The 14,460-nt window shown below is 43.0% G+C and overlaps 1 protein-coding gene across 1 annotated transcript in view; it reads left to right on the top strand.

Annotated features, from left to right (window-relative positions):
* The window catches only part of Cmya5 (cardiomyopathy associated 5), a 106,700-nt gene that overhangs the window by 70,218 nt on the left and 22,022 nt on the right, over positions 1-14,460 (top strand). Inside the window, exons 7-9 of the mRNA XM_045133397.1 lie at positions 4,958-5,107; positions 9,244-9,390; positions 11,466-11,613. Of these exons, the coding sequence (XP_044989332.1) occupies positions 4,958-5,107; positions 9,244-9,390; positions 11,466-11,613 (445 nt within the window). The remainder of the gene's footprint in view (positions 1-4,957; positions 5,108-9,243; positions 9,391-11,465; positions 11,614-14,460) is intronic.

The raw sequence follows: 14,460 nt of genomic DNA, 5'->3' as shown, positions 1-14,460 counted from the left end.
CCATCCTCCATCATCCATCATCCATCCATCATCCATCATCCATCCATCATCCATCCTCCATCATCCATCATCCATCCATCATCCATCATCCATCCATCATCCATCATCCATCATCCATCCATCATCCATCATCCATCCATCATCCATCATTCATCATCCATCCATCATCCATCGTCCATCGTCCATCATCCATCCATCATCCATCATCCATCCTCCATCATCCATCATCCATCCATCATCCATCATTCATCATCCATCCATCATCCATCGTCCATCGTCCATCGTCCATCCTCCATCCTCCATCCTCCATCATCCATCATCCATCATCCATCATCCATCTATCATCCATCATCCATCCATCATCCATCATTCATCATCCATCCATCATCCATCCATCATCCATCATCCATCCATCATCCATCATTCATCCATCATCCATCATCCATCATCCATCCATCATCCATCATCCATCATTCATCATCCATCATTCATCATCCATCCATCATCCATCCATCCTCCATCATCCATCCATCATTCATCATCCATCCATCATCCATCCATCATCCATCCATCCTCCATCATCCATCCATCATCCATCCATCCATCATCCATCATCCATTCATCCATCATCCATCCTTGATGGGCACATGTGTTGCTTCTACCTCTTGGCTGTTGTGAATAATGCTTCTCTCCTGAGTCATTGTTTTTATTATTTATTTATTTAAAATATTTTATTTTATTATTTTAGAGGAGATAAAGGGGGGGATGGAGGGAGAGAATGGGCATGTCAGGCTCTCCAGCTGCTGCAGATGAACTCCAGATGTATGTGCCACCTTGTGCATCTGGCTTATGTGATTCCTGGAGAATCGAACCTCTGGGTCCTTTGGCTTTGCAGGCAAGTACCTTAACTACTAAGCCATCTTTCCAGCCCCTTATTCTTATTTTTAATCTGTTTATTTTGCACATATATGTGCATGTGGCATGAATGTGTGGGTGTACACGTGTGTGCTGGTGTGCATGGAGGCCAGAGGCCAACATCAGTTGTCTTCTTCACCCAGTCTCGTGCTTTCTCAGGTAGGATCTTTCACTGAACCTGAAGCTCACCAATTTTGCTAGACTAGCTGGCCAGCAAGCCTCATGGGCTTTCCTGCCTTCATTTCTCCAGGGCTAGCATTATAGGTGCACACCCCCAAACCTGGCCTTTTTACACGGGTGCTGACATTATAGGTGCACACCCCCAAACCTGGCCTTTTTACATGGGTGCTGGTGATACAAACTCCAGTTTCATGCTTGTGTATCAAGCACTTGACCCACTGAGCCATCTTCCCAGGTCTTTGTTTTTATTTTCAGAGTAAGTGTCTCCTGTGCCTCAAGATGTAGTCTAGATTCATATTCACACTCCTGCCTTCGCCTCCTGGGTCTTGGAATGACAGGCGCATGTCACATTGACTGAATCTCCTATGGGCTTTCTGAAAACTAAGTTGGGTGGAAATCTATATGTGGCCTGAGGCAGAGCAATCCATGTTGACTGATGCTTAGGTCCAGAGTGTGAGAGTTCTTTATGGATACATCAGCAGTCAGAAGGAATCCACAGAGTGATGCCTCTTCCCAGACCCCCAGGCTCCCATTTTGCCATCTTTGACATCACACTGCTTCAGGTCAACCACTGCAGAAATGTAGACAGAGTTGCTAACACATAAAATCTGGGTCCTTGATGTTTTTCTGCCACATGGGAATTGCACTCCAGCAATTATTATTAGATTGTTTCTATGGAATATTGTTATTCTCTTCTGGAACACTCTGGAGAGTGCATGTGTTTCTTGGTTGTAGGAAAGGTTATTTCACTTTAGTTACTTGGGGAGGGGCAAGGAGTACACTAGGGGCAACATTGTATCTACTCTACATGCTTTGCTTAATTCCCTACATTGGCTCGTTCTTAAAATCAGGTGGTTAGGGATGGCAGAAACTATCAGTTTTTAAGTTTGTTAAGTTGCTTGAGGGAGGAAGCAGACCAGAAAGATGCTGCCAGCCTTTTAAAGATCATCCATAGCTCAGTGTATAGTTTCAGGAGGGAGGAAGAGCATTTGCATTGGTCGTGCTCCAGGGAGTCCCCTGACACTGCTTCAAAGGTGACTGACCAGCTGAAACATTCTGCTTGGCTCTTCAACAAACCTAGGTCACACGAAAACTTCTGGACTGCTTCCATGGAGAGGGCATCTTTACAGTGTAAGGACTGACTCTCTCCTGGAAGAGGAAACAGTACAGGCGAAGACGCTATCAGGGTTCCTGTCAGGCCTTGGGGAGGGGCTATGGTGGGTGGCTTCCACCTTCCCATGCAGCCTGCTCAGCATGTCATGTCCTCACTCTGGCACCTGACACTTACCAGACGCGGGGTCCCTGTTCAGCCTCCATCTTCGGGAGCCTCCTCCCTCACCCCTCCATTTTCTGTGTCCCTACCATGGCTGTCTTGCCTCTGAGTGTCACTCCTGGTTATATGACAGGCATATAACCACTTGATGCACATGATCTTGCTATAGGTAGCAACCCTGGGAGGTAACGGTATTATGACTGCTGTTAACTTTAAAGATGGGGAATCAGTAGCTAGCATCCTGTAGACAGTGAGAGGGAGGCCTCGTTTAACCCTGAGCCAGCCTCTGTACTCTGAAGCCAATGAACTTGACCAATCCCCTGTCCTTGTTTTCACAACTGTGTTTTTATTTAGTTTTTTTCCTCTTGAATCAACTTAGTTTCTCTTTTTTATTGCATTCTTTAGATATATTTTTTCCATTTTGACCTTGTTATTGAACTAACCCTTGTTTTCTTTTCCTTAATGTTCAATACACTAATCTTATGAAACTTGTTTGGCATTATTGCAGTAAGCTAATATCTCAGGAATCTGTTGGCTGGGGAAATACATACTCAACTTAAAGCATGACCTCTTTTCCACTGTGGAAATACTTCCCCCTAACAAGAAATATGTTCAATGATTTCCTGTCAAATTTTCAAAGAGAATTGCACACAGTTTGATTTATGGTGGTGCGTATACCATTAATGTTCAATATGAATAAACATAAACTAAAAAGTCTCCAGTAGAACACTTGAAAACATTGTTGTCTTTAAAATTCATAACAAAGGCTAGAGGGATTGATTAATAGTTAAGGCACTTGCCTGCAAAGCCAAAGGACCCAGGTTCTATTCCTCACGGCCCACACAAACCAGATGAAAAAGGTGGCACATGCATCTGGAGTTCATTTGCAGTGACTAGAGGCCCTGGCAGGACCATTCTCTCTCTCCCTCTCTCCCTCTCTCCCTCTCTCTCTCTCTCTCTCTCTCTCTCTCTCTCTCTCTCTCTCCCTCTCCCTCTCCCCCAAATAAGTTAAGCAAAATAAAATTCAGAACAACAGAATTTTACCTAAATTTATATGTTACTCCATTAATAGGCTACATTCCCCCTCTATAGATTTTATACTCTAGTTTTTAAAAGTATGCAGGAGGCTGGAAAGATGGTGAGGTGGTTAGAGGCACTTTTTAATTTTTTATTTATCTTTTGGTTTTCTGAGGTAGGGTCTCACCCTAGCCCAGGCTGACCTGGAATTCACTATGTAGTCTCAGGGTGGCCTCAAACTCATGGTGATCCTCCTACCTCTGCCTCCCAAGTGCTGGTATTAAAGATGAGCACCACCATGCCTGGCTAAAGGTACTTTTAATATAAAGCCTGAAGGCATGGGTTCCATTCCACAGTACTTAGGTAAAGCCAGATGCACAAAGTGGTACATGCATCTAGAGTTTTCAGTAGCAGGAGGTCCCGTGCTCTCCTAATACTCTCACAAATAAATAAATAAAAATATATTTAAAAAAATCAGCAGTTATGGCATGTTGGCAAGAGAAAGTGAGGTTAGATTTACAAACCAAGTTTAGTATTTATTGACCACAAGAGTTCTTCACCTACAATGGCATGTGAGATGGGTTCTGGGCTGCTATTATGAACATGGGCTGTATTGACATAGTGCAGTGTTGGTTATCTAGCGAAGCATGATATGCTTTCTGTTCAGAAGAAAATCCAAGTTACTGGATTCATCCAGTGTCAGTATACACTTACTAAATATAAAACTACAGGACAGTATATTGTGATTCTAGCTTGGGGTTGAGTTTTGTTGATTCTTGTTTGTAATGTGTGTGCACATATGAAAATACTTTGAAAATGTTCGGGGGGGGGGGGGTTACACACCTAATTGTGACAGGGGCTGTATCTGTAGCCAGGGAATGTACTTGGGCTTGGGTGCTGGAAACAGGGAGCTTGCCTCCTACCTTTTCCTTCATTATTTTTTAATTGACAACTTCCATTATTGGAAACAATATCCCATGGTAATTCCCCCCCTTCCCCCACTTTCCCCTTTGAAACTCCACTCCCCATATTACCCACTTCCCCTCTCAGTCTCTCTTTTAATGTCATGATCTTTTCCTCCTATTATGATGGGCTTGTGCAGGTAGTATCAGGAACTGTGAGGTCATGGGTATCCAGGCCATTTTGTGTGTGGAGGAGCACATTGTAAGGAGTCCTACCCTTCCTTTGGCTCTTACATTCTTTCTACCACCTCTTCTGCAATGGACCCTGAGCCTTGGAAAGTGTGATAGGGATATTGCAGTGCTGAGCACTCCTCTGTCACTTCTTCTCACCACCATGATGCCTTCTAAGTCATCCCAAGGTCATTGCCATCTGAAAAGAGAAGGTTCTCTAAACCAAAGTGAGAGTACCATTAATGTATGGGTGTGCACATTAAGAGAAGTGCTCACTGGGCAATTTGATAGGCATAGTATATACTTTTAGCCATCACCTCCTACTTCTATTCCATTTATTTCTATGTTGGATTTTTTTTTCAACATGCCTAAGTAACTTTTGCAAAATAACCACTGGATAAAACAGCATTAGACATAGTAAACTGTGGTTGTATTCCAGTTCCACAGCCTCCCAGACTGGAACCCCAGGAACCAAACTCTGCTACCAGCACAACACTTGCCGTTTACTGGAGTATGAACAAGGAAGATGTCGTTGACTCATTCCAGGTGTACTGCATGGAGGAGCCACAAGACGACCAAGAAGTGAACGGTAAGATTGCTGCACACATGCAGCTGCAGGTGTCCATTTCTGCATTTAAGGTGCAGTCCTTAAACATCTATATTACATACACACATAAGTATATGCATATTGAAATATGCTTAATGCCAGACATGGTGCTTTCATCCCAGCACTCTGGAGGCAGAGGTAGGAGGATCGCCATGAGTTCAAGGCCAGCTTGAGACAACAAAGTAAATTCCAAGTTAGTCTGGACTAGAGAATGAGACCCTACCTCAGAAAACCAAAATAAAATAAAATATGTATATATTTTTCTACAATGCATTTATAGCCAGTTACAAGATAATAATAACAAAAATCCTGTTAACAACCACAAAGTGAAATAATAGTAGAAAAGGAAAATGTAGGAACCAGAATCAAGGAAAACAAAAGCATAAATGTCATCATAATGGTCAGCATGAGTATTGTCACTGAGATTCAGATTTGACTTTGAGCTCTCAGAGTAGCAATAATTAAGTGGTTTTCATTCTTGTAAAGGAGGTACCATTGCAGAGAACATAGCTTTTTTTTTTTTTTTGGTTTATTTCGAGGTAGGGTCTCATTGCGGCCCAGGCTGACCTGGAATTCACTATGTAGTCTCAGGGTGGCCTTGAACTCATGGCGATCCTCCAACCTCTGCCTCCCAAGTGCTAGGGTTAAAGGTATGCACCACCATACCCAGCTTGAGAACCAAGTTTTAGTCACTACTGAACTAAAACAAACAATGTAATGTGTCCCACTTTGTAGGGGAGAAACAAGCTGTGTGCTGAGCAGTGTCTTCCATAAAAACTTTAATAAGAAGGCCACGTTAGAGGCCATGATTAGCAGATTCAAATAACCTGGAATGTTAAATTCAGCGTTCGCAGTGCTCAAGGCAGGTATGGCGCAGCCTACTGGTGTCCAAAGTATTATGAAAGTGCTTGGTGGGGTGAGCAAATGGCACGCCTTACACCTGACTAGCTAAGCCTTTATAATGATCTCTCTCGCAGCAGGACTTCTAATACGGCCTTGGAGCCAGGCAGCTTGAGGTGCCCTTCCTGATGAGTCAGCGTGGGAGTGCTGCCATGCCCAGCTGCTTGCTGAAGGCAGACCCGCATGCTTTGGAGACTAGAGGAGCCGGTGGCAATGTTGGCCTTCTTTACAAAACTCATGAGCCCAATTTATAATGAGGAAAGAACTATAACAAATTTCACAAGATAATTTTCTTAATTTAGTTGAAAAAAATTTAATTTTTTTTTGAGACAAAGTCTTATGTATTCCAGGCTGGCTGTCAACTTGTTACCTAGCTGAGGATGACCTTGAACTTCTCATTCTTTTGCCTCTACCTTCCAAGTGCAAGCGCTGGGATTATAGGTGTGCACTGCCATGCCCAGTTTAGGAGATGTTGTGGATGAAACCTAGGGTTTTAGGAAAGCCAGTCAAGCACTGTAATAGCTGAGCTATACCTTTAGGCCCCAAATTTAATTCTGTTGAAGTATAATGTGATAATTAATTGAGGGGAATTTTTTAAAAAGATAACTGGAGGGGAAGTATAAATTTGGTCAAGTCTAACCATAGAGACTAATATTTTACTGTTACCATATTCCTGTGAGCACATATCAAAGCATTATGACTCATTTTCAAATGTGAAAACTGATATTGTGAATAATTTCCCCAAATCCATATTAACTTGTACACAAGAGTCAGACAAATCCTTCACTGATAACTAAAAGTTTTGTGTTTTGTGTATTTCTCTGTATTTCTTCTGTTAAACCACACTTCATCTCCTTCAATGGCTAACTGTATCATGAAACCCCAAGGCTCTCCAAATGCCCCCTCCCCTTTTGTCGAGGTAGGGTCTCACTTTAGCCCAGGCTTACCTGGAATTCACCATGTAGTCCCAGGATGACCTCAGATTCACAGCGATCCTCCTACCCCTGCCTTGTGAGTACCAGGATTACAGGTACACAGCACCGTGTCCAGCCTCCAAATCGCTTCTCAATGAGTAGTCATTGCCCAGAACGTGCTCATCTCCATGCTTTCCTAGCTCAGCTTTCCCTGTCCTTTTGTGTCATTGGCTCAATATCTTGACTGTGTTGATGACAGCGAGCTGTCTGGTGTTCTGTCCTGTGATGCTGTGTAATATGCAGTAAGGTCTCCAGTAACATACATCATGTACCTTATTAAAAGGAGTGCCTGAAGGAATGATTCCAGTGACATTTTTTTATAAATATATTTTTAAATTAATTTATTCATTTTTATTTGACAGAGAAAGAGAGGGAAAGAGAAAGAGAGAGGATGGGTGCACTAGGGCCTCCAGCCATTGCAAACGAACTCCAGACACATGTGCCACCTTGTGCCTCTGGCTTATGTGGGTCCTGGGGAATTGAACCTGGGTCCTTTGGCTTCACAGGCAAGTGTCTTAACTGCCAAGCCATCCCTCCAGCCCCCAGTGAGATATTCTTTAAATGGAAATATCTGCTCTCATTGGAAAGGAGAGAGAAAATTGAAAAGTCCTATATTGCTTTTAGGAAACAACCTGGGTTCTTAATGGGAGGAATTGTGAAGAGGTGACCCTCGGGAGTAATACAGGAGGATCACTGAAATTATCATTGATCATTTTAAAAAGAAAGTTATTCTTTTTAAAAAATATGTCATTTAATTTATTTATTTGAGGGAGAGAAAGGCAGAGATAGACTGAGAAAGAATGGGCATGCCAGGGCCTCCAGCCACTGCAAACAAATGCCAAATGCATGTACCACCTTGTGCATCTGGCTTTACATATGTCCTGGGGAATCAAACTTGGGTCCTTTGGCTTTGCAGGCAAGTACCTCAATTGCTAAGCCATCTTTCCAGCCCCCAAATTACTCCTTTATATATAGTGTATGTGGTGGTGGTGGTGGTGTGTATGTGTGCATGTGTCTGCAGATTTGTGGCCTTTGCACAAGCATGCAGAGAGGTCAGAGGAGAACGTCAGGTGCCTCCTTATTTTCACTCATGCACGTGTTTGCTTGAGCCCATAACTGATGGTTTTGGTCAGACTGGTTGACGATGAGCCCAGTGCTTCTCTGGGCTCTGCTCCCCAAGGGACTAGGGCTACTGGTGTACATGGTTATGCCCAACTGGAGAATTAAACTCAGGGCAAATCAGGGCCTTTCATGCTCACATGCTTATGCAGCAAGTGCTCTTGCTTGCTGAACCATCTCCCCAGCCCTAATTATTCCTTTTAAGGGAGAGAAAATTTTAGCAGGAGTAATCAGAATGGTCCAGAAGGCCAGATGCCTCTGGGCATGGTGGATCTTACCTATAATCCAAGAACTCAGGAGGCTGGCTCAAAATAGTTGTCATGAGTTAAAGGCCAGCCTGGGTTACATAAAGAGTTCTGGCTTAGCCTGGGCTGCAAATAAAGGCCCTGTCTCCAAAAACCAAACAACAAAGTTAAACATACAAAACCCCCAAAGAGTCAGATGTTCACAATAGTATTGAAAAATACCTACTATAAGAAATATTGAAAGTAAAAGCATTTAAGAAATATTTAAAGGAAAATGTCTTAGTTGGACAAAGTTACTTCTTAGAAATATCTAATAACCTTTTAGATTTAAGTATTTCTATATACTCTGGAAATATCTAGTTGAAAGTAATCTGAAATTCATGACAAATGGGATTTGAACCTTAGAAAGTCATGTAGAATATCAGAAATATTTACTGATCTGTAAAGGTACTTTGTAGCATCTTAAATTTAGAAAACAAATGGTTGTTCTCTTCATGATGCACTCCAGTGAAATGCTGCCACTGGCTTATAAGTATTTTCTTGAGAATATGTCACTGAGATTTAAGTTAACATAAACTTCATGCAGTTTTAACATTTTTCATTGAAATAAGTTACTTTAATTGTGGTATATGAATTTCAGAAATTGATAACATGCTGTTTTTTGTGTGAGAAGTGTTCACAAGTAATACTTTGTCATTCTGAATCACACTGTCTAGAATTCTGTTGCCTTCTTATGCATTCTAAAGAGCTGATTATCACATAATGATATTTATAGTGTTTGGATTCTTTGAAAAACATAATAGATGACTTGTTTTCCTAACAATAATTTCTAGTTTACTTTAGAAGGAATCTTTGAGCTTATGGTTGTGTTTTGTGCTAGAATTGGTAGAAGAATACAGACTGACAGTGAAAGAAAGCTACTGCGTATTTGAAGACTTGGAGCCTGACCGATGTTACCAAGTGTGGGTCATGGCTGTGAACTTCACTGGATGTAGCCTGCCCAGTGAAAGGGAAATTTTCAGAACAGGTAAGCCAATGTTAAGAAGCTCCCATGAGGTAATACTCAAGTTTTGGTTTTTTTTTTTTTTAATTTATTTGAGAGCAGCAGACACAGAGAGAAAGACAGATAGAGAGAGAGAGAATGGGCGCGCCAGGGCTTCCAGCCTCTGCAAACGAAATCCAGACGTGTGCGCCCCCTTGTGCATCTGGCTAATGTGGGACCTGGGGAACCGAGCCTCAAACCGGGGTCCATAGGCTTCACAGGCAAGCGCTTAACTGCTAAGCCATCTCTCCAGCCCAAATACTCAAGTTTTTATAGACTCTTAAGATCAACCAAGAAATATTTAGGAAGCACCTGTTGTATGTTGGAAAGTGCTGGGTATAAAATGATGACTAAGACTGAGTTGTAGGCTGAGGAGGTAGCTCAGTGTTTGAGTGCTTGTCTAGCGTGCACAAGGTCCTGGGTTCAGTCCCTAGTACAATGACAACAGCAGCAGCAGAAGCTAAAGGGGGGGAAAGGTCTGAGTTTCTTTTTGCTAGAAGCTCACGGTTAAGCAGGGGAGTTAGGACTGCAGAAGCTCACAGGGAATGTATAGTAAAAATCCGTGGTCCAGTGTGCATAGGTTATTATGTGAGCCCTCCTGTGGGTTACCCATGACAACCAGGAGAAAGACAGGGTGAGGTATGGCTTCCTAGGGCTGATGCTGGCACAAAATGCTTTAAAGGATCAGCAAGAAATGTGTTACTGGAGCAGATTCCTCTGGCAGAAAACCTGTGAGTAGACACAAGTTAGGAAACAATAGGGGCTGTAGGACACTCTAAGAACCTTGTTATTATTTCTTAGACTTAAAAATAAGGAAAGGCCTGGGTGAAACAGGCTAACATACGGAGCCTGCATTTGCAGGCTGAGAATCCTGGGCTTCATTGTGTGGATGCTGGGAACCCCCAACATGTTTAAAACCATAGTATTCAGCTGGAAATCTGTTCTCATGATGACATCTTTTAACAAGGGGTTGAAGCAGGAGGTGTATCCCCAGCTAAGTCCGCATTGCCTTCATAACAATTCCAGCTATCTAAGGGCGGTAGTAGCTTTCTCCCATCCTTTATCCTTTCTTCTTTCTCCTTGCCTTTCAAAACAAATCTTTGGCTGGGTGTGATGACTCATGACTGTAATCCTAACATTTTGTAAGCTGAGGCAGGGGGATGAGGCATTTAAGCCAAGCCCTAGCTACATAGAAAGTTCCAGGCCAGCCTGGACTATGTGAGACACTGTCTCAAAAAAAACTAACAATGGGCTAGGCTTGGTGGTGCATGCCTTTAATCCCAGCACTTAGGAGGCTGAGATAGGAGTGTAGTGACTTTGAGGCCAGCCTGAAGATACAGGGGGAATTCCAGGCCAGCCTAGGCTACACTGACCACCTACTGGGGACAAGATCATGTCTACTTTTTGTGGGAAATGGAGAACAAGACTATTTTTATTTGCCTGCACATTCTATAAAGAAACTGGAGTGGGATATACAGGATGCTAATGTTGCAGGTTGTTTGGGGATGGTTGAGAACTGGGCAATTTAGGAGGCAGAGGGAGGAGGGTATTGTAGTTACCTTCTTGTTGCTGGGGCAAAGCACCCAAGCAAAAGTAGCTGGTGGGAGTAAAGTTGCTTATTTTGGTTTACAGTCTCAAGGGGAAGCTCCATGATGGCAGGGAAAAACATGGCATAAGCAGAGGCTGGACATCACCTCTGCCACAACAGGTGGAAAATAGCAGCATGACAGTGAGCTGGATTCTAGCAAGGGGAAGTTGGCTACAATACTCCTAAGCCTACCCCCAATTACGCACCTCTTCTAACAAGGTGCCACCCCCCAAATTACCATGAGCTGGGGACCAGATATTCAGAAAATATGAATTTATGGGAGACACCTAATTCAAACCACCATAGAGAGCAACGCTTAACAATATACATGTTTTATCTCTTTTGGATTTTCTGCCCAGAATGAGCTTTTTTTGATTTCAACAAAAAGAAAAAGAACTAAAAGTAAACGGTGCCTAGGCATTCTTCCCTGAGCTGGAGTTGCTCCACGATTGACTTACCTGCCTCTCTGCAGCACCCGCCACCCCGCTGATTCGTGCCGAGGACTGTACCGTGTGTTGGAACACAGCCACTGTCCGGTGGCGGCCTGCTAACCCAGAGGCTCTGGAGACCTACACGCTGGAGTACTGCAGACAGCACTCTCCCGAGGGCGAGGGCCTCAGGTAAGGACCATTTCCATGGAGATATTGCCCCGAGCCCAAGGTCCATGCTCCAGGCCCTAAGCCAAGCCCTGAGCAGTGCACCCAGCAAGAACAGCGCCCTCCAATCCTGCTGAGCCCATGAAGCTGCCGTATTGATTTGCAGCCCCACCTCTCTTCGTCAATGAACTCCACACTTATAATGAAACGTGCACGCCAGTGCAGAACAACTCCCTTGCAAGAAAAATGTATGCGAATTTTAATAAGAAGAACATTCTTTGAGGTATATTTAACTTGAGTCATTAGACGGTATTCATGCATATCTTAGGCACTTTCTACTAGTACTATCAGAATAGGTACAGCCTCACTCAGGAAGCTGATGGTGAGCTTGTGTATAATGCAAGTCGAATGTCTCTGTGATATATTGGTAACATAAAAAGGAGCTAATTACACATACATTACCACAAAGACATACCTGTGTCTCCAGAACAAGAAGAATATAGAGATTCCGATAGCTTAAATAAAATGAAATGTGAGGCTTTGTCGCTAAAATGATGGGGCAAAGTTGGTCAGCAAAGGGCCACACATCCTCGAGGCATTTTGTAAATACTAGCCCACTTCTGAAGTGGTGTCTCCTTAGCCTCCAAAGTCCTGCTGTAGAGCAATTTCACACGGTGGATATTTGGATTATTGTGATATTTTGACAAGAGGCATTTTTAGTTTTTCTTTTAACCAAGTTTACTAAGATAAACTATTTTGGTAGAATATGGAGATTAGGAATAATGGTATAAAATTAGACAACTTTTTAATAAAGACTATTTATCTAGGCTCTTGATTAGCATCATGATCAATCAACGACTATTTATTTAGTTATGATGTGAGGTTTCATGTGACTGAACAATAATTATAGTCTCTTTCAAAATGAAGACAGGCTTCATTAAATAATGATCAAAGGATAGATTGGAGTTGGGTGGGTGTGCAGAGATGGGAAGTAGATGTTTCTACAGAAGTGAAAATGTAGTAAATTATGAGAAATGGCATGTGTGCTCAAGGCAGACTTCAGGAATCAGCTAGCAGCTGAGACAGGACAGAGAAGAGGGAGGGAAGGAGAGAGAGAGAGAGGATGAGGAAGAACATGACCCTGAGCACCTCCTCTACGCCCCTCTCCAGTGAGGGGTTTATGTCTGTGGCCTCCTTTATTCCTCACAAGAGCTCCAGGAGGGTCCTTGGGTCTTGAGTGGCCATCAGGATCCAACCCCCGTTTTGTCAGGTTTTAAAGTCTAAACTCTGGGTAATGCTACTTGGGGGGAGTACAGGACTCTCTCTGCAAAGTCCCTGGGTGTTAGAATACTGTTTTGGGGGTGCCTGGACACCGGGAGAGTGTCTCCCACCATCAGCGAGGACCCGGTGCTCTCAGGTGAGACTGTGCTGTTTGGGAGTGTTCTGAAGTGACTCCTGGGCTAGAGCAGCCATCCCGGCCACCATTTCAGAAGTTAGGTCAGCACAGCTTATTTCTTAAATCAGCAGAAACCTGGAAGCCTGGAGACTCAGCAGCCTTCTCCTCAAAGGACCGCAATGTCATCTCCTAAGTGTGGTAACAAAGAGAAGGGAAAGGGGGCAAGCAAGAGACAGTGTATCCACTGGGGGCTCTCACCAAGCCAGGAATTGTGCATACTCTCATTTTGCCCTCCCACAATCCCATGAAGTACAGAATGATCTCCATTAAATCGGGCTGAGAGCTTGTATGACTTGGTAAAGTATTAAGTTACAGTGGTAGTTTGGGATTAGAATTTAAACCCAAGTCAATGTTTCATTCTTTGCACTAGTTTAAAAACTCTTGTCACTGCAAAGACAGACTTCACATAGCAGCCTGAAAACTGGGATTTATTATACATCTTTAGTTTCCTTTGTCACATGAAAAGTAGGTATGAAAAGCGAATGCACCGCCATTCAATCTCCTGTGATTAATTCTTTTTCTCTCATCACGAGTCCCTCACAATTGTATGGAGGGGGCATCCATTCGGTATCAATAATGGTTCCCCCCCAAAAAACCTTCTATCAAAGCCAAAGAGACCAATGACAGTTCCATTTTTCGGGAAAACAATGGTCATCCACTAATTTTGTCAAAACCAAAATAGAATTTACTGAAGCATAAAACTAGGCATTAGCTTATTCTATTTGAAGCTTTTCTACTGTGCTCATTTTTATTTTGGTGCAGGAGAACATATATGGGGTTGGATAAGCAGAAGGTTCTTGCTGTGCTGGAACAACGCGCAGCATTTTCTCATTCAGTGGACACAGTCCACAGGGTTGGAAGTGAAGGGGATGTCACACGCAGGGCACTGCTGACAGTTTGGAGCTGTGTTGGAGATGGAGCGGATTTCTAGCTATAGTCTGGATTTCCAGACTCTGGGTTCTGCTGAGTCTCACAGTAGATCATTTTTTGAAGAAAGCAAAATTTTTTCTTGGCCACAGGTTGCTACCTCCTTTCTCTGTCAAATGTGTTGCTGACCCTCCTCCTCCTTCAGGAGAGAAGGGAAACTCTGCTTCTTTAAGATGGCCACTATCTTAAGTTTGCTGACCAGTCAGTTCTCATGACCAACTTTGACACATCTCTTAAGGCTCTGGTGTTTTGAAACTCTAAAATATTATCTAGTTAAAATCTCTACAGCTCAATCTGTAAGATGTCAGCTATGGAGAATCAGACATTAAATTCAATAAATGAAGAACCACATAATTTGATCACCTTCCAGTTAACAGATAGTAACACTTTTGACTTTCTTCCTATTGTATTAAAACCCTATTCCTCAGCTGGGCTTGGTGGCACATGCCTTTAATCCCTCACTCGGGAGGCAGAGGTAGGAGGATTGC

This window comes from Jaculus jaculus, chromosome 14 (genome assembly GCF_020740685.1).
Source record: "Jaculus jaculus isolate mJacJac1 chromosome 14, mJacJac1.mat.Y.cur, whole genome shotgun sequence".
Taxonomy (NCBI): Eukaryota; Metazoa; Chordata; class Mammalia; order Rodentia; family Dipodidae; genus Jaculus; species Jaculus jaculus.
The sequence above is the reverse complement of the archived record's forward strand: the minus strand, read 5'-3'. Positions and strand labels throughout refer to the sequence as shown.